General features: G+C 33.3%; 1 protein-coding gene and 1 pseudogene across 9 annotated transcripts in view; one reads left to right on the plus strand and one right to left on the minus strand.

Annotated features, from left to right (window-relative positions):
* The window catches only part of ECT2 (epithelial cell transforming 2), a 61,385-nt gene extending 43,694 nt beyond the window's left edge, over positions 1 to 17,691 (plus strand). For 6 of the 9 annotated variants that reach the window (XM_038583911.1, XM_038583910.1, XM_038583915.1 and 3 more), the window contains 6 exons: positions 1,443 to 1,581; positions 3,509 to 3,663; positions 12,864 to 12,971; positions 14,034 to 14,180; positions 15,829 to 16,096; positions 17,221 to 17,691. In XM_038583911.1, the coding sequence (XP_038439839.1) occupies positions 1,443 to 1,581; positions 3,509 to 3,663; positions 12,864 to 12,971; positions 14,034 to 14,180; positions 15,829 to 16,095 (816 nt within the window). In that variant the 3' untranslated portion in view covers position 16,096; positions 17,221 to 17,691. The remainder of the gene's footprint in view (positions 1 to 1,442; positions 1,582 to 3,508; positions 3,664 to 12,863; positions 12,972 to 14,033; positions 14,181 to 15,828; positions 16,097 to 17,220) is intronic. The other 3 variants (XM_038583916.1, XM_038583918.1, XM_038583917.1) reach the window with 1 other exon arrangement.
* Positions 7,248 to 7,641, minus strand: LOC102151451 (annotated as a pseudogene).
* Positions 17,692 to 18,085: the final 394 nt, after the last annotated feature.

Genomic DNA, 18,085 nt, shown 5'->3' on the forward strand with positions numbered 1-18,085 from the left:
AAACTTATAGTGGAAATTATTTAAAGAAAGTCTTTTGCTTATTTTTCCTGTATTAATGTAAACTAACTTTTAATATTTGATATGTAGCAGATCTGTATCATATTTCTGCTTCAGTGTGAATATGATTGACTGCCATTTGATCATTTCTTTTTTTTTTTAAGATTTTATTTATTAATTCATGATAGACAGACAGGCAGGCAGGCAGAGGGAGAAGCAGGCTCCATGCAGAGAGCCCGACGCGGGACTTGATCCTGGGACTCCAGGATCACGCCCTGGGCCAAAGGCAGGCGCTGAACCGCTGAGCCACCCAGGGATCCCCATTTGATCATTTCTGATTAGCCAACATAGGGTAGTGCATTTTTAGCTAAACTTTGTCACATTCATGATGCTGACCAGTCTCAAATTCATTAAGTAAGTTATCCTAAATCATTTTGTGTTAATGTCTTTAATTGATGATTATAACCTCAGAAAAAGATGTTCTTTTAAAATGGCAAAACAATACAGTAGGCTTTCATGGAAATGAAAATAATAAGTTTAAAGACCTTATAAAATTTGCAGAATTCAGTACATTATGAATCACAAGGTCCTTTGTGATTTTGCTCCTGTCTTCCCCAGACTTACTTTACCTATCTCTTCCTCTTACAGGAGTTCCCAGTTTAGGTAAAATTACATCTTAACACTGTAAAAGCTTGAGTTTTTAATTTGTATCATTTGCTTAATGTATTGTTCAGTTAGTTTGTTACTTCCCCTGCTTCTTTCTCAATGGTATGTAAATACGAGAACTAGAGCCATTTCTGTGTTACTTACTTTATTGTCCTCATTGTCTTGTACAGGGTCTGAGTTCATTGAGAACTCTGCTCTTAAATCCATTATCTTGGGATCCCTGGGTGGCGCAGCGGTTTGGCGCCTGCCTTTGGCCCAGGGCGCGATCCTGGAGACCCAGGATCGAATCCCACGTCAGGCTCCCGGTGCATGGAGCCTGCTTCTCCCTCTGCCTGTGTCTCTGCCTCTCTCTCTCTCTGTGTGTGACTATCATAAATAAATAAAAATTAAAAAAAAAAATAAATAAATCCATTATCTTTTGAACCCAATACTGAGATCCCAGACCAACATTCCTGAACTCAAGGCTTTTTGTCGAAGATTCCTCTGTCCTTCAGTGCTGTTCCTTTTCAGATGTTTCTAAGTTCTTTCATACTTCTGGGACCTTTTGCATAGATCTTTTCCTTTGGTCTGTTTTCCTGATTTTTAAGCTCTTAAATATATGAGCATTTCTGCTACACAATTACATGGATGTATGAATTTGTCACATGGTAACTCTGCTTATCATAGTAATTCTAGAATGACAAATAGATGAATTGCATGTAGGTTTATATGATTAATATCATTTTTAAGTATTTGGCCTTTAATTGTTTCCATATGAATTTTTTTTTTTTTGTAATCAGATAGCAAGAAAACGACATAAGGTTATTGGCACTTTTAGGAGTCCTCCTGGCCACACCCGACCCCCAGCTTCTCTTAAGCATGTTCATCTAATGCCTCTTTCTCAAATTAAGAAGGTGCTGGACATAAGAGAAACGGAAGGTATGCTCACTGGATAAATTGTTAGCTAAGTGAAAATAGTTTATATTCATTTTAGGTTTGATTCATTCTCATGTTTTTATTTTTGTTTTTATTTTAAACTGGTAAATTATCTTTTTAATTTTAAAAATTTATTTATTAGGGAGAGGGAGAGAGCGAGTGAGCGCATGTGTGAATGGGGGAGGGGCAGAGGGAGAAGGCAAGAATCTCAAGTAGACTTTCCACTGAGCGTGGAGCCTGACGCAGAACTCAGTCTCATTCGTGACCCTGAGAGCATGACCTAAGCTTAAATCAAGAGTGGGACGCTTAACCAACTGAGCCACCCAGATATCTCTAAACTGATAAATTATCTTTAAATATAGTTGGTTAGTTTTGGTAAAGTAATATTTCTTATATTTCCATCCCAGCTCTTCTCTAGGAACTTACTTGGTATCTTATTTTCTCAAATGAAAATACTATCTCAACCTGTGGGATTTCTTCATCCCTAAGGATCAAAGAGCTTTTAAATGGTTAAAGGTCAAGATAGTGCCCTAACCTAGCCTCTTCCACAACAAAACTTACCTTTATTACTTCAGAATCAAAAAGAAATCACCGGTCTATCACATGTGCTCTGCATCTTATTCTTTCCTTGTTGTCAATGGCTTCATTGCTAGGAATATGTTTAGGATATGACCTGGAAAGAAGTACATGAATAAATGTACACAAAGTAACTATGGTAGAATTAACATGGGTCAGATGTTTATTAAGAAGGTTTTTACTCAACTTTGATAGTGTTAGGGAAGGTTCTCTGAAGGCCTGAAATTACCAAAATTTTATACCTACCAAAAAAAGTATCATCTAGGGATGTGTATACATGGCCATACTTTTAGATTTTAGACATACATTGTAAGCTGGTTCCATTACTGATCCTGTCCTCTCATGATGGAAGACTTTGAGTTTATTAGAAAAGAAACTTGAGCAGCAGCTTATGTTGCTGTCTTTATTAGGTTGTCAGATTCTGGATCTGTTAAGGGTTATAATAGTGTATTTATTTAAGTCATCTCCATATTTTTAGATTTGAATTATAGATTATAATTATTGTTTAAAATAGGTTCTGTTTTAGCATTTTGGTCCAAAAACATTGTTTAACAGTTTTGATATTTGGACACTTTATTTCTTTAATTTAAATTAGTCTTGTAATGCCATTTTAATTTAGAACTTAAATTCTGGAATTCTAAGAAATGATATAATTAATTCAAAAAACTATCATAGAAAATATTAAATTTCATAGAAAATATTACATGTAGTATATAGCGTCAGTAAATTATCATTGTTGGTTTCTCACGTAAAACTTAGTATTACAATGGAATATTTCTCAGCCATTAGAAATGACAAATACCCACCATTTGCTTCGACGTGGATGGAACTGGAGGGTATTATGCTGAGTGAAATAAGTCAATCGGAGAAGGACAAACATATGGTCTCATTCATTTGGGGAATATAAAAAATAGTGAAAGGGAATAAAGGGGAAAAGGAGAAAAATAAGTGGGAAATATCAGAAAGGGAGACAGTACACGAGAGACTCCTAACTCTGGGAAACAAACTAGGGGTGGTGGAAGGGGAGGAGAGCACTGAGGGGGGTGGGGGTGACCGGGTGGCGGGCACTGAGGGGGGCACTTGACGGGATGAGCACTGGGTGTTATTCTGTATGTTGACAAATTGAACACCAATAAAAAATAAATCTATTAAAAAAATTCAGTATTATAATTCTATCCAGTATTTCAATGTAATATGGTGATATTCTTTGTCCAGTTAAAAGTTGAGGGATGAGGAAGGGTGGAAAAGAGATCACTGTATTGGAATTTTATTGCTCTGAGGAAACTAAACTTGCATACATCTGTCATTTTCCAGGGAGTAACACTTAATGTTTGTAATTATTCTGAAACCCTAGATTGCCATAATGCTTTTGCCTTGCTTGTGAGGCCACCAACAGAGCGGGCAAATGTGCTGCTCAGTTTCCAGATGACCTCAGAGGAACTTCCAAAAGAAAACTGGCTAAAGATGTTATGTCGACATGTAGCCAATACTATTTGTAAAGCAGACGCTGTAAGTTCTTAAATGACTATTGTAATGAAAGTTTTAACTTGATTGCAATGCGTTCAGACTAACCCTGTACATTTCTAATGACTTCGCAATTATGGATGTAGGAGAGTTTTAGTTTTATGTGTATTGAGGAAAACTGGTTTAAAAAGTTGTTTTGGAAAAGATTTTTAAAAAATACACGAGTCCCTCACTTACAGGTAGGCCCTTCGAAGCCTAATAACTAACTCCTTTGCCTTTTTGACTTCGTGAAGCTTTTGGGACTTGTTCTAATGTACGCTGTGATTTTTGTTGGTGCTCTTTGACCTGGCTATTTGTAAAATAGAGGGCATCTTGTTCTGTTGTTCTTTTATCTTGTTGAAAGCAATAGATGAGTTGTAGCAAGTTGTTTTTTCTGTCAGGCAAGTTGCCAACCAGTTTTCTCAGTCCAACTTCTGAAAATCAAATACCATTATGAATATATAATTATCTTATTCAGCTTAAAGTGCAGATACATGAGAAAATCAAATTACTGAAGTTAAATCACTCATAGGAATCAGATAGCCTGTAGTACATCTTGGATGAACTCTAGATCCCTTAACAGATAATTTTATTTCTTCATTATACATGGGAGAGACATGTGATAAACAGGTATAGACTCTTTCATCTTTGTACAAATGACATAGAGGAGAATGTATTGATAAATGACCCTTTTCATTACACTAGTACTGTAATGAAGATTGCCTTGCACATTCCTGTTGGAGTAAAATGTTTATTTTATCATAGCTAAGTCTAACCTTGAAGGCTATTGAGGTATAATTATAGTGGTTTATAGAGTAGGTAATAATTGATTAAAACCTCCTACCTAAATGTTGAGAACATTTAACCTTTTTTTAAGCAGAAAATTTCAATTTCTTTTTTCAAAAGGTGAAATGACAGGGAAAACCAAGGAATAAATTTGACTGATTTATCCTAATTTTCATTTATAGGACAACTCATCTAGCAGGATTTTTTTTTTTAAATTACTATGGGCCAGCAATATGTTATAAATAAAGGATTGTTGCATAAAAAGATTCACAGAAGCATAGGGCCTATGGCAGTGCTGGCTAGAAAAATGATGGAGACAGTTATAAAGCTTACAAAAGGGCTCATTGTTAGGAGGAGTTTTTTTTTTTCATAGTTCAAGGTATGCATATATAAGAGATCTTTGCAGTATAGCGACTGCCTGTTGTAGAAATTACTCGTACATTGATCATGGCATCAGACTAGATGGTTTATGCAGTCCTTTCCAAATTTATAACCATAATAGTGAAGTGCTGTTAATGGGAAAATTTCCTTAAAATACAATTTGTTGATTACTAGCCACAGAATGGCTAATAATTCTAGAACTAAAATATAAACAGCTAATGGAAAGATTTCATATAAGTTAGCCACAAGATGGCAGCAAACATTTAACTATGTCCTGATTTATACTGAAACCACAAAATTCAAGTTGTGAAATTTCGTTAACTAAGAAATATTTTGTAAATTGAGATAGTCTCACTGACTTGAGTTGACCTCTTTCCTGCATTTAAAATACTACACATAGTAAATTTTAAAAAGTCCGGAGTTGATCTCTTACCATTTGATAACAACTGCCATGTTGAAGATAAAGTATTTCTAAACACACACATGCACACACACAATGTGAAAGATAAAAATTTCTTGATTCTTTGAATCAGTAGTTTTTTCCTTCTATTACACATTTTGGGTTCTCTGAATAATTGGAGCTTACTTAATAAAGAGTAAAAAATACAGCTGTTTTATTCTGTACTCTCATTCTTCATACCCATATTTAAATGACTTAAGAATTTTTAAGCTGAAATAAAACCCAATCTAATCTCATTATTTTACATGTGAAATTAAGGCCAAGAGCATAAAGCTCACATTAGAATCCAGGTATTAGCTGATTCTTGGTTAAACTCTTGCATAGCTTTTCTCCCCAGGGATATGATGTCCCATATTCTGTTAATTTAGAATTTAAAGATTAGAGTTTTAATCTGTTGAATTTTATCTCTCAGAATACTTAGGGTATGTTTGGTCTCTTGCCAACATGTAACCTATAAGTGCATGGTTCATACTCTTAAGGTTCATATACTGCCTGAGGTCAGTTGGTAGCTTTCTGAAGCCACTGCAGATTTCTAATTTTTAATATCAAAAGTATAATTTATTGACAAGTGGATTTAAGCAGTGTTACTCCTTCACTCTCCCCACTTTTGAATAGTTTAGAGGAAGCAACTTGATAATTACTATTTTTTAAGATTTTATTTATCTATTCATGAGAGACACCGAGAGAGAGAGGCAGAGACACAGGCAGAGAGAGAAGCAGACTCCATGCAGGGAGCCTGATGTGGGACTTGATCCTGGAACCCCAGGATCACACCCTGGGCCACAGGCAGGTGCTAAACCACTGAGCCACCCAGGGATCCCCAGTAACTTGATAATTAAATGCCCAGTGCTATAGTTCAGTTCTTTTACTACTAATTCTTTGTTTCTTTTAAAAATCAAAATTTTTTATCTTGGTCAAATCACTACTGGCTACTTTTGAGCAGCAATATTCATTCTTAGAAATTCTGGTTACAAGTTTTAAGAACTAACTACGTAAATAGACTGAAAGTAGAACGTATATGAGAAGAGTTTGTGTTTCTGAGCCGATGATATTTATAATGGAGTTAATATGATTTGTATTTACAATTCTGCTGGTTATTAGCCATACATAATAAGTTCTTGATATAAATATCTGTTATTGGTACTACTTTAATTTGGTCAAGGCAGTAGCGGTAAGCTATAAATATGCTTATAGAGCTTGAGGAAATCACTGAGGCACAAGCTCAGGGAGGCTCTATGATGCTAGATATTTTTTCTGTGTTTGAGGACTAGTGGGAGAAGAGAGCTTAGGGAAAAAGGGTCTGATAACTCACATGAAAAAGGATCTCATTAGCTTAAGATGTCAGAAATGGTGGAAAATTTCTTTTGAATTAACACCGATGAGTAGGTCTCTGAAATCTGTAGCTAAGATTCAGTTTCTCCTGGAATTAATATTTCACTCAGTGGGAGAAATTGATTACTACTTTCTAATCTTAAACTCTGCAGATCTGTCTTTAGATCTAGTCTTAGGTATTTGTGGATTTGGGGCTCATTGAAGAGCTTCTCTTTCTAGCCGTTGATGCTTGAGATATGTTGAGTAAATCATGAAATAGTTTTAGGATTATATTAGTATGTTATTAAAAATGTCTTTTATTTATGGTATAAATTTTGCTTTTATTTTGGAAATTTAGAGGAATAGAGTAGGGTTTTTGTTTTTGTTTTTGTTTTTTTTTTTTGAAGGGATGTCTTGCCTTTAGTGAATACTTGTTTTTTAAACAGTCTGGTATATGGTAATGCAGTATTTTATTCTTTTTTTTTTTTTTTTAGTTAATAACTAATGTTTGAGAACATTTATAATATTAATGGAACTTAATCTAAGACAAGTTCAACTTTTTTTGCATTTCAATATTGGGTATTAATAAGAGATGGTCAAAATAATTATGGTCAAAATTATTACGTCAAAAACTTTAAATGCTTGTTAGTCTTTATACAGTTTTGACATAAAGTTCTTTGGCTCCAAGAAAGAATATTTAGTTGACTTCACCAACAGGAACTATCTCTTAAGGTTGGGCTGGTGTCTTGGTATTTCTTCTGCTGTTGATTTTTAGCATAGTTGTCTGTGAATGTATGAATGGAGTTGAGTGGAGAGGTACTCAATCAGATTTATTCATAACTGATTACTATAGTAATGAGAAGGTACACAGGTAGTACAACTGCCTAATATTTTTGAGACCAGTAGATTAAGCCTAAGGAGTTTAGTCAAGATTTAGGAATAAAAGCCCCCACAAGATACAGTATGAAGCCAAATTGGGAGCTTAAGAAAAGAACAAAGCCATAAATCGCTCTTTCTGGCAGTGGTAATGGTGAATTTCCCAGCATTTTCCTGTGGCTTTAGACAGCCTTAGCACACAGTCCCTTATGGAAGTGCCTGTCTGGGAAGCTTGACAGGGGCAAGAGAGGAAGAACTGTGGGGAAGGCCAGGTCACGACAGTGCCCCCAGAGTAAGGTTTTTCACTATTTGGAAGAGAGAATGGGAACTGCTGGTAAAACAAAAAGACTAATAGAAAAAAACCTTGGAATAATGAAGCTAAGTTTCCCCAACTTTACATTTTTGTCTGTGATTTGCCCTACTTACCTTCCCCTATATAGAGAGAACTAAAGGAAGTACTTCATCTTTACATCTTAGCAAACAGCTATATTGTCATCTCAGCCACTAGAACTACCTACATGCTTACCTTTCCAGTCATCCTGAACTCAGGGCTTCTAGAAATGTAAAAGACTTCATATCTATCTACCCTAATCAAATTAGAAGTAATTTATTTGTTCATTGAGAGAAAACAGGAAGCCATCTGCTCTCTTTTCAGTTCATAGGTTATTATATGCTTAATAATAGTTAAGATAGCAATAGAAAGACTGAGAATCTCTTTTCTTTATTAGCAACTGCTTAAGGATTTAGTTTTATATTCATTTTATGAGTTTTACTCTCTAAATTGAAAAATAAAAATAATATTTGCACATTAAAAAATCAAATAGAGAAAAGTATCCTGCAGTAAAATATACATACCTGCCCCACTAGTCTTTTTTTCAGCAGTGCAATTTTTGATATTTTCATCTGTCTTTCCAGCAAAAAAAATGTAGATATATCCATTTCTTATTAGATGTATTCCTAGGTAAATTCCTCTCTATAATTCTATTCGTGAGATGTTTTTAAGATTTACTTTTTTTTTTTTGAGAGATCATGACCTGAGCTAAAACCAAGAGTCTGATGCTTAACCAACTGCACCACCCAGGTGCCCCTTCAGTGTTTAGGTTTTAAAAAATATCTTGGGTTGATCAATTTAGAATGAACATTGATGAATTATTTGTATTTTGAAAACAAAACATGAAGAAAAAGATATTTGTGTCAAAACATCCTTTTTCTGAATTTGCTTCTGTAGGAGTATAAAAAACTTCTATCAAGTAAGTTTTTAATATATATGTGTTGATTAAATGAAAGCCAGTTTGAAATGAAATCAAATGAAACTAAAATTGAAAATGAAATGAGAAGAAAATCAAATTCATAAAACTAAAGTTACAGCTGTGCTTAGTTTATGGCATCATATGTACAGCAATGTAGGAAATGTGATCCCTTTGCTATAAAATGTTGGAAATCTTAATGCAGAACCTTGGAGGGGTATGTGAATGGGGATGATGGAGACTCAGGGATAGGCAGAGCTTGAATCACAGTCTTGACTGCTTTGTTTCTCACAGATTGTCGAGAGATGTTAACTCTTCTGTTATTTTGCCAGTGATTGTCTAGATAACTAACAAGAACCAATTGAAAAAAATATTAGAACTTGTAACAGTTCAGTTTAGCCAAATAAAAAAATAAATACATATCAATAGACTTTTTTAAAGACTTACTTATTTTAGAGAGAGAAAGTAGAAAAGAGTGTGGGGTGGGGCAGGGAGGGGGGATATAGGCAGAGGGAGAGAGAGTCCTAAGCAGACTGCCTGCTGAGCCAGCACGGGGCTGATTTAACAACCTTGAGATCAGGACCTGAGCCAAAACCAAGAGTTGGAGTCCTAACCCACTGCGCCACCCAGGTGCCCCTCAATAGTTTTTCTCTATGCTGGCAGTAACCAACTAGAAAGCATGAGGAACAAAGACCCCTCTTTCCAATAAAACGTGGTATAAATTTAGGAAATTTTAGTATATATCTAGGAATAGTCTTGTAAGAAATAAATGAGAGTTTTCTATTTTAAGAAAACTGTATAATACTTCACAGAGAAATCTGTGACGCTCCTGAATGAAAATGCTGACTAGCGTAACGAAGTCAACTCATTATAATTCTTATAAAATCCTTCAGTAAATTTCTGGATTTTGACAGAAGGATTCCAAAGATAATTTTTAAAGAAAAAGCAACAATAAAAAAGTAAAGATTAGTACTCCTTTTATGAGCTATTACATTGTATTTTGAAAGTTACAATGATCAGAACACTACTGCTCAATGGAAAGGATAAAAGTCCTTGAAATAAGACTCTATTATACGATAAATGTAGTACTTTAACAATTTAATAGGATTGTTAACATATGGTGCTATACTTACGGAAAATTAGATGTATATCCTAACCTTATATCCACATAAGCTTATAGGTAGATTTCAAAAATTAAAAGTGAAACCATTTCAAAAACCTGTAAGAAGATGTAGGTGTAAGTGGTGAATGTTGAATCGGTTGGTTGGTTTTTTGATGTTGAGTTTTAGGCATTCTCTATATGTTCTGGATATTAATCTCTTCTCATATATATCAGATATATGATTTACATTTTTCTCCCATTCTGTAGATTCCATCTACTCTATTTGTAGTGTCTTTTGTACATTTACCAGTTTTTATGAAATCTAACTTTTCTGTTTTTCTTGTGTTGCCTCTGCCTCTGTGGTATATCAGAGATAGCACTGTTAAATCCAGTGTCTTGAAGCTTTTGTCTTCTAAGAGTTTTATAGTTTTAGCTCTTTTATTTAGAGCTTTGATCCATTTTGATCAATTTTTGTATGTGGTATAAGGTAAGGATCCAACTTTATTCTTTTGCCTGTAGATATCTAGTTTTTCCAGGACCATTTGTTGGAAAGACTGTCCTTTTTCTATTGAATAGTCTTGATGCCCTTGTCAAATCATTTGACCACATTATAGGGGAGTTTATTTCTGAGCTCTCTATTATGTTTCATATTCTATATCTTATGTCAGTATAGTACCATTTTGATTATAGTAGTAGGTAAGTTGTTTTTTTTTTTCTGTTTTTTGTTTTAAGATTTATTTATTTTAGAAAAAGTGGGAGGATGAGGGGAGGGGCAGAGGTAGAGGGGGAGGGAGAGAGACCTTCTCCAGCAGACTCCCGCTGAGTGAGGAGCCCAACGTAGGGCTCAATCCCATGACCCCAATGTGGGCCTCAGTCCCATGACTCAAGATCGTGACCTGAGCAGAAATCAAGAGTCAGATGCTCAACCACCTGAGCCACCCAGGCACCCCTTAGTGTAGTAGGTTTTTAAACCAAGAGGCTTAAAAATAAATAAATAAATAAATAAATAAACAAACAAACAAACCAAGAGGTTTGAGACTTCCAACTTTGTACTTTTTTTCCAGGATTGTCTTGGCTATTTGGGCTCCCTTGTGATTTCATATGAATTTTGGAATAAATTTTTTTTCTTTGCAAAAAAATCATTGGGATTTTGATAAGGATTTCATTGAATCTGTAGATTGCTTTGTGTAGTATTGACATGTTAATGTTAAATCTTTCAATTCATGAGGACAGGGTGTTTTTCCACTTATTCCTCCCTTTTTTAATTCCTTTCAGCAATGACATGTTGTAGTTTACAGTATATGTCTTTCATCTCTTTGTTCATTCTTAAGTATTTTTTTGATGTTATATTTACTTCTTAACAAAAAGGAAATAGAGGCACTTTGTGTTAAAAAATAATGAAATGATAACATTAATTCTCATATAATCAGAAGAGACATTTATCATTCCTTGATAGAGGAATTCCTTCAAGTGATATGGAAAAGAGCCATAATACACAGCTAATTGAAAAATATAAGATATAAAACTGAATAGAACCATTCTAATTTTGTTAAAATAAAAGAATTATGCATATAAAAATATGTGTAGGAAGTATGTTTAAATGTAAATAGTAAATAGAACACTTGTGGGTAATTTTATTTTATTTTTAAATTTTTCTTCCAAATTTTCTTTTTTTTTTTTTTTTTTCTTCTTCCAAATTTTCTATAATGGAAGTGATTTTTTTTTTTTTTTGACTCAGGAAAAAAATTATAACATTTTAAAAAGTTACTGATGATTTTAAGTACTATTATCTGATTGGGATTAGTAAGCAACTGAGTCATTTTTAGCAAATGGATGAGGTGGAAAGACAAGGTCTAGCGCAGACATGACGGATTTGCTTGTTTTAACAAGCTTTGGCAAAACCAAGCCTGTCTATGTGATGTCAGTGCTGAAGAGCCAAAGCAACCATTTATAATTGTAGAGTATAATATTTAAGACTATTTGTTTATAAGGGCGTTTAACATTTTATTTCAAAGGACTACTGTGCATTAGTTATCTTGTTTTATGACTCCTGTGGGTTAAGTATACCAGATATATTCTACATTTTGCATATGAGAATATTTTTAGAAAAACCAATATCCACAAGGTTGTATAAAATTCTCTCTAGCCACAGAATGGCAGTGGTGGAAGATAGTCTTAATAGTGCTAGACTAGTGGAGGAACTTGGTGATTCATGACCTAGATCTACAAATTTAAAGTGTAAATTGGTTATAGGAGTATGCAAAAACATTTTATCTCACCTCCTTTTTTCGAAAAGCCCAACCCAAATATAATTTGAGCAAATTATATAATTATATTTTGGATTACTTGGAGATTAGTTGTCTCATTTAAGGTTAATTTTCATTAGTGGCTCTTGGCCTATATGAAATTTTTGACTCCTTTTAGAATGTAACATAAGCGTTGAGCCCACTCCTTAGAAAAATGTCCTTTGCATTTCTGCACGCACAGAGATTTGCACGTGATTTCAGGAAAGTTGCATACCTCCTTATTTCTATCCATTGCCACTTCTAGGAGATCTTGATCACAGATTCAGAACCTCCAATTTAGAATCCATCAGATTTTAGTTGAGGAACTAAGGAAAAAGTCTTAAGTTTTAATTTGAGATTATCTCAAGGAAATTTTGTTTCTGATGTGGTTTTGTAGTGGACTTAATACTTAAAGCATTATGTCCACTGATTTCCAACTTGTTGGTTTTAGGGTTGTTAAAAATATTTTATATTGAGTTTTTTTTTTTTTTTTTCACTTGCTTTGGCGTCCATAGTCCTTGTAATGATTTTTGCATTTAGTGAATGCTAATTTTTTACTGCCCTTAAATTAGTACATTTCAAAGTTGAAATTATGCCAAGCATATAAAAAAACCTAAGTTGTTTCATTTGTACATACTCCCATGTGCTTAAAGCTTTGATTTTAGAAACAGTTGTGTATTTTTATTTTGCTTTACTTATTTATTTTAAAATAATATAAAAGTGTTTTGTTTTGTTTTGTTTGTTTTGTTTTTTGACAGGAGAATCTTATATACAGTGCTGATCCAGAATCCTTTGAAGTAAATACTAAAGATATGGATAGTACATTGAGTAGAGCATCTAGAGCAATAAAAAAGACTTCAAAAAAGGTGAGTCTTAGCTTATTATTTAACATATCAGCAAAATGTATTTTTCAGATTATTTGAAAATAATACTGCCATAAACCCCAGTATAAGGATGGTCTGTATAACAGAGCTATTTGAGCTATTTTCTTGGTTCTAAAAGGGCCCATAGAGCTAATAGTTTTAGTTCAGCAAATTCTTTAGTGCAGTAATTATAACAACTTGCTATCCCCCCCATTCTTGTTATAGTGCTACTTCTATGCCGCATGCTTCACTAGAATGTCCTAGTGCTGGTTTAGATGTAGATACATATACATCCATCTTAAATATTGCCTGGGGTCTACTCCTGACCTTAAGTACATTTCAGTCTCCTGATGATGAAGACCACTTCCCTTTTTACCTTGTCAGAGTTGAGGACTATGTAAGAATGTTGGTAATGGGGCTGTTTATTTCAAATGGGCTCTGTGCTGGGTGTGGAGTCCAGTGTGGATCTTGAATTCACCACCCTGAGATCATGACCTGAGCCGAAATTAAGAGTCAGAAGCTTATAACTGACTGAACCATCCAGGTGCCCCATGTAATGGGACTTTTTAAAGGTAGAACTAGAATTATAATATTTTGAGCATTTTTTGTTCTTTTTGCTTTTGAAGAGAGGCCATCTACTTTATTATTTAATCATCTTTGTATCTCCCAGCATTTAATGTATATTATTATACCAGATAAGCATGTTAAATAATGATTCAAATGAACTCTTTCTCTTTTTTAATAAATAATTGAGGTTCAAGTGGCTTTGGATTAAAGATTTCACGACTAAATTTTAGCAGAATCAGATAAAAACCCAGGTTTCTGATCTCCCAGGCCAGGTTTTTCTTCCTACTTTCTTCCTCACATTTGGCTGTAGTGCTTGATGATTGCAAGATGGAATAGTCTACAGTGTGCTACTACATCTTCTTACTGTTTTGTCCAAAGAAATTCCAATTCTGCCATATATTATTTGTAGAAAAACTTCATGTATATTTGGCTTTATGTTCTTATCAGTTGTGTTAGATTTATCTAGGCTTAATTAATTGTAACTCTTTTTAACTCTAGGTTACAAGAGCGTTCTCTTTCTCTAAAACTCCAAAAAGAGCTCTGCGAAGGGCCCTTATGACATCCCAAAGCTCAGTGGAGGGAAGAAGTCCTTCTAGCAATGACAAGCATGTAATGAGTCGTCTATCTAGCACATCATCATTAGCAGTAAGTGACTTTGGTCTAATGGCCTAAATGACTTATTCGCATTTACGGAGTTGGTATGGAATTTGCTAACTTTTTCAAAATGGAAGTCTTAATGTCTTTTTTTTTTTTTTTTTTTTTTTTTAGTCTCTTGGGTAAAGGTAACAGAAAAACCTAACTTAATGAACTAGAGACATACTTGGTATATAGTTTGATATGAAATTTTATTGGGATTGAGGTACATTCAAAAATCTCTAAGAAAAGAAACATTTGGGCAGCCCTGGTGGCCCAGCAGTTTAGCGCCACCTTCAGCCCAGGGTGTGATCCTGGAGACCCAGGATCGAGTCCTACATCAGGCTCCCTGCTTGGAGCCTGCCTCTCCCTCTGCCTGTGCCTCTGCCTCTCTCTCTCTGTGTCTCTCATGAATAAATAAATAAAATCTTGAAAAGAAAAGAAAATTTCAATTAGGCTCATCACTTTAATAATGTAAACAATGATGGTTCTGTTTATAGGGATTGGCTCCAATAATATAGCAGAAAAAAAATATATACTATTTTGTTGATGAGTATTTTTTTTTACTATTTTTATGATGAGTAGAATAAACCTCTGAAGCCAAAGAATGATGTGGATTCTAAATTTATATGTGTATATTCTTAAATTTTTCCTGAATAACTCAAATTCCTAGTGGTGTCAGAATTATTAGACAATTAATATCAGGAACATTTCTAACATTTATTACTGCCACTAAGTATGTGAATGATGTATCTGTTCTTTGCAACGTTATTGATCTAACCTACTAAGGTTAAGAAAAGCATGTGATTGACACTTCGTAGTTGTGTGTCCTTCAGCAAGTTTCTTCTTCTCTTATCCTCATTTTTGCAGCTGAGAAAAAAAGAGGCTAATAGTACTTAACCCTGTAGTGTTACAATAAGGACTAAACACACATACATACACAATGTGATTATCTAATGAGAAGCAATTTGAATAGTGGTTAAGAGCATGAACTCTGAAACTCACATGTTCAAATCCTGGCTCTGCTGTTTGGTAGCTGTATGACTTTTGGCAAGTTATTAAAATCTCTCTGTTTCAATTTCTCTATCAGTAAGATGAATTTAAAGTAGTAGTTGTAAAGATTAATTACGTTAATATACGCAAAGGACTTTGAACAGTTCTTGGAATATAATAAGTGGTTTAGCATTTTATGAATGGTTACCTTTTTTTATATGAAATTTATAGATGAGGTGTTAACGCACCTCATCTAGTAACTCTTATTTTTTTAAAAGCTAGTTAGGTCTAAGTCTTAAACACTTACAGTTAAATGTATGAGTATGTTTATACAAATTTTGGAGGAAGATTAACCTTCCAGTGGAAGGGAAGTTGTGCTTGACAATATAGATATATGCAAAGAAATTTGATAAATGAAAATGAGTTAATAGATAATAGACAATACAGTAAGGCCAAAGTCCTGTCCCTTGTTTATGTCCCGCATCTACATACCTACGTAACTCTTATAAACATTGCTTTTCAAATGGATGTAATTGGAATTCACAGAAAATTTTTAGAAAATTATTTGTAGCTTTTGTCACTTCTTTGTAGATAACATAAATAAGTATGTAAAATATCTTTAAAACATTGATGTCCTCTTCTCAATTGCTTATTTCTGTTCTAACAGATTGTCCATTCTGTTTCCACAAGCAATATAATTGGATTTACTAAGCATGTTTATGTACAGCGCTCAAACTCTACTGGTGGGCGCTCTCAAAACTCCTGGTTTCGATCTATCCGTCATTCTGCCTCACGAGCTAGTTTTTCAGAGATACTAAAAGGAACTATTGATTTTTCAAATTTCAAAAAAAGTCCTATCCAAGTCATCTTTGATATTTGTGAAGAATTAGGAGATATGCCAACCAGTAATGGAAACAAGCCTCGTGAAGTTTAATGTGAGCTTATTAGCTATTTGAAATTTGTATTTGTGAAAAGAAGAAAGTATACTTTCTTCACTGAATCATTATTAAGTGGGTGGGGATTTAGAAATTAGAAATTTTCCTATTTATGAAAGTGAGCATTTTAAGGAATAGTAATAATTTTGATGTAAAGTAGATTTTTATTCCAAATCTGATTCTTAATCTTAGATTTATGGCATTTATATAAAATTCATGCTTTTTAATATGGCAAATCATAAACGCTTCGCTTGAAGAAACTTTAAGCTTTTATACTATCTTCTTAAATCATCTTTGTTATCACTTAAATGGTAATACTTTACCAACGTAGCTCTTTAAATAAATACTACATTTTACTACATTGTTGATGAGAACTTACAATCAGCTACTTGGTTGGCTCTAGGTTTACTTACAGTTAGACATTCATATATGTTAAAGCAATAATAGCTTTCTTTATAATTCATCTTGATTTACACCCACTCTTCAATTTTTGGTGTTCTTGCGCATGTTTCTTTATTATTATTGAAAATTCTGATGATATTTAACTTTGACCTCTGAAACAAATATAGATAGCTTAGTAACTTAATAATCTTCAGAAGTGCTATATTTTGCTGTTTTTACATGGAGCAAAATTATACACCTACACCTATGTATGAATTGCACACATAGTACAAAAACTCTCTAGGAATATATGACCTTTAATTTTAGAGAACAATTTTTCATGAAGTAATTTCACTCTCTTAATTTTGCTTTATGATTAAGAAGAAACTACTAGGGCTTGTCTTTTTACCACAAAAACTTACTAATTTATAATTTTTTTAAAGAACCTGAAACAGTCTTTAATATCACACAGAAATACCCTATTACCAGTAAGCCAGTATCCCAGTTGACTTAATATATAATTAACCAGTCTGTGCATTTCTTTTTGTTTTTCAGAATGCTAAAATACTTTTGTGTTTTTTTCCCATCCCCTAATTTAAATTCATTTATTTAAAGAGTTTAGAATTCTCAGATGTTTTAAAATTGTTACATTAGGTTGTAAAAATAATCTGCATGATGCTAAAATGTTATTTTTTTTTTTAAGAAAAAATTTAAATATAAAAATATTTGTCTTGTCTTTACAGGGTATCCCATCTCCCTCCCTTATCAGCCTACCTTCCTTCTTTGAAAGAAGAAGTCATACTTTAAGCAGATCTACAACTCATTTGATATGAAGCTTAAAAAAAGTCTTAATTTAAAGCAACTTATAAACACTTCATGTTCAAATAAGAAACTGACTTAAATGGTACTTGTCATTAGCACTTGGTGAAAGCTGGAAAGAATATAGATAACACTAAAACTGTCATTTGATTTTCTTCTTGAATGAGTAAGGTTAACCTCTTACATATTTTTGAGTTAATTCATGTAAAAATTATATTGATTTTGATGTAATTTTTCTCTTCACTCGAATCCTTCATTCTAAGACCAATAATTTAAGTTATTCATATTAGTAGCCTTGCAACTTGATAATAGTAAATAAATTATATTGGTGAGTACCAAATACTGCTGTGACTCTCTGTGTATAGTGTCCATGAATGAATTTTTGGAAATTCCTATTTGTGTATCTCAATTTGTGAAGAAATTAAGTGATAATACAGAACTTACTAGATAAAACACCTGCACAGATTTCTGGTTAATAGTGGGGACTTGTTTCAAATGTGCTGTTTGAAGTAGTTATTTAACTGTTCTGTTGCAGTTTATTTTATTCTCTAATGTTTTCAAAATGTAGAGTGTGGGTTTTAAAAGATTTGCCCTTATTAACAAGAATAATAATTAAAGGAGATGGTTTTAAAATACTTTTGCAAATTGAGATAAGAACAGAGAGTTTAAAAAATAATGTATATTTTGGCAAACATGGTATTAGTATATACTTGTAACTTTTTCAGGGTCCATATATTTTGAGTGATTTTAGCCACTAGCAAATCTTCATTTAGTTTGATAGTGTGAGGA

The sequence above is a fragment of the Canis lupus genome, chromosome 34 (genome assembly GCF_011100685.1).
Source record: "Canis lupus familiaris isolate Mischka breed German Shepherd chromosome 34, alternate assembly UU_Cfam_GSD_1.0, whole genome shotgun sequence".
Classification (NCBI taxonomy): domain Eukaryota; kingdom Metazoa; phylum Chordata; class Mammalia; order Carnivora; family Canidae; genus Canis; species Canis lupus.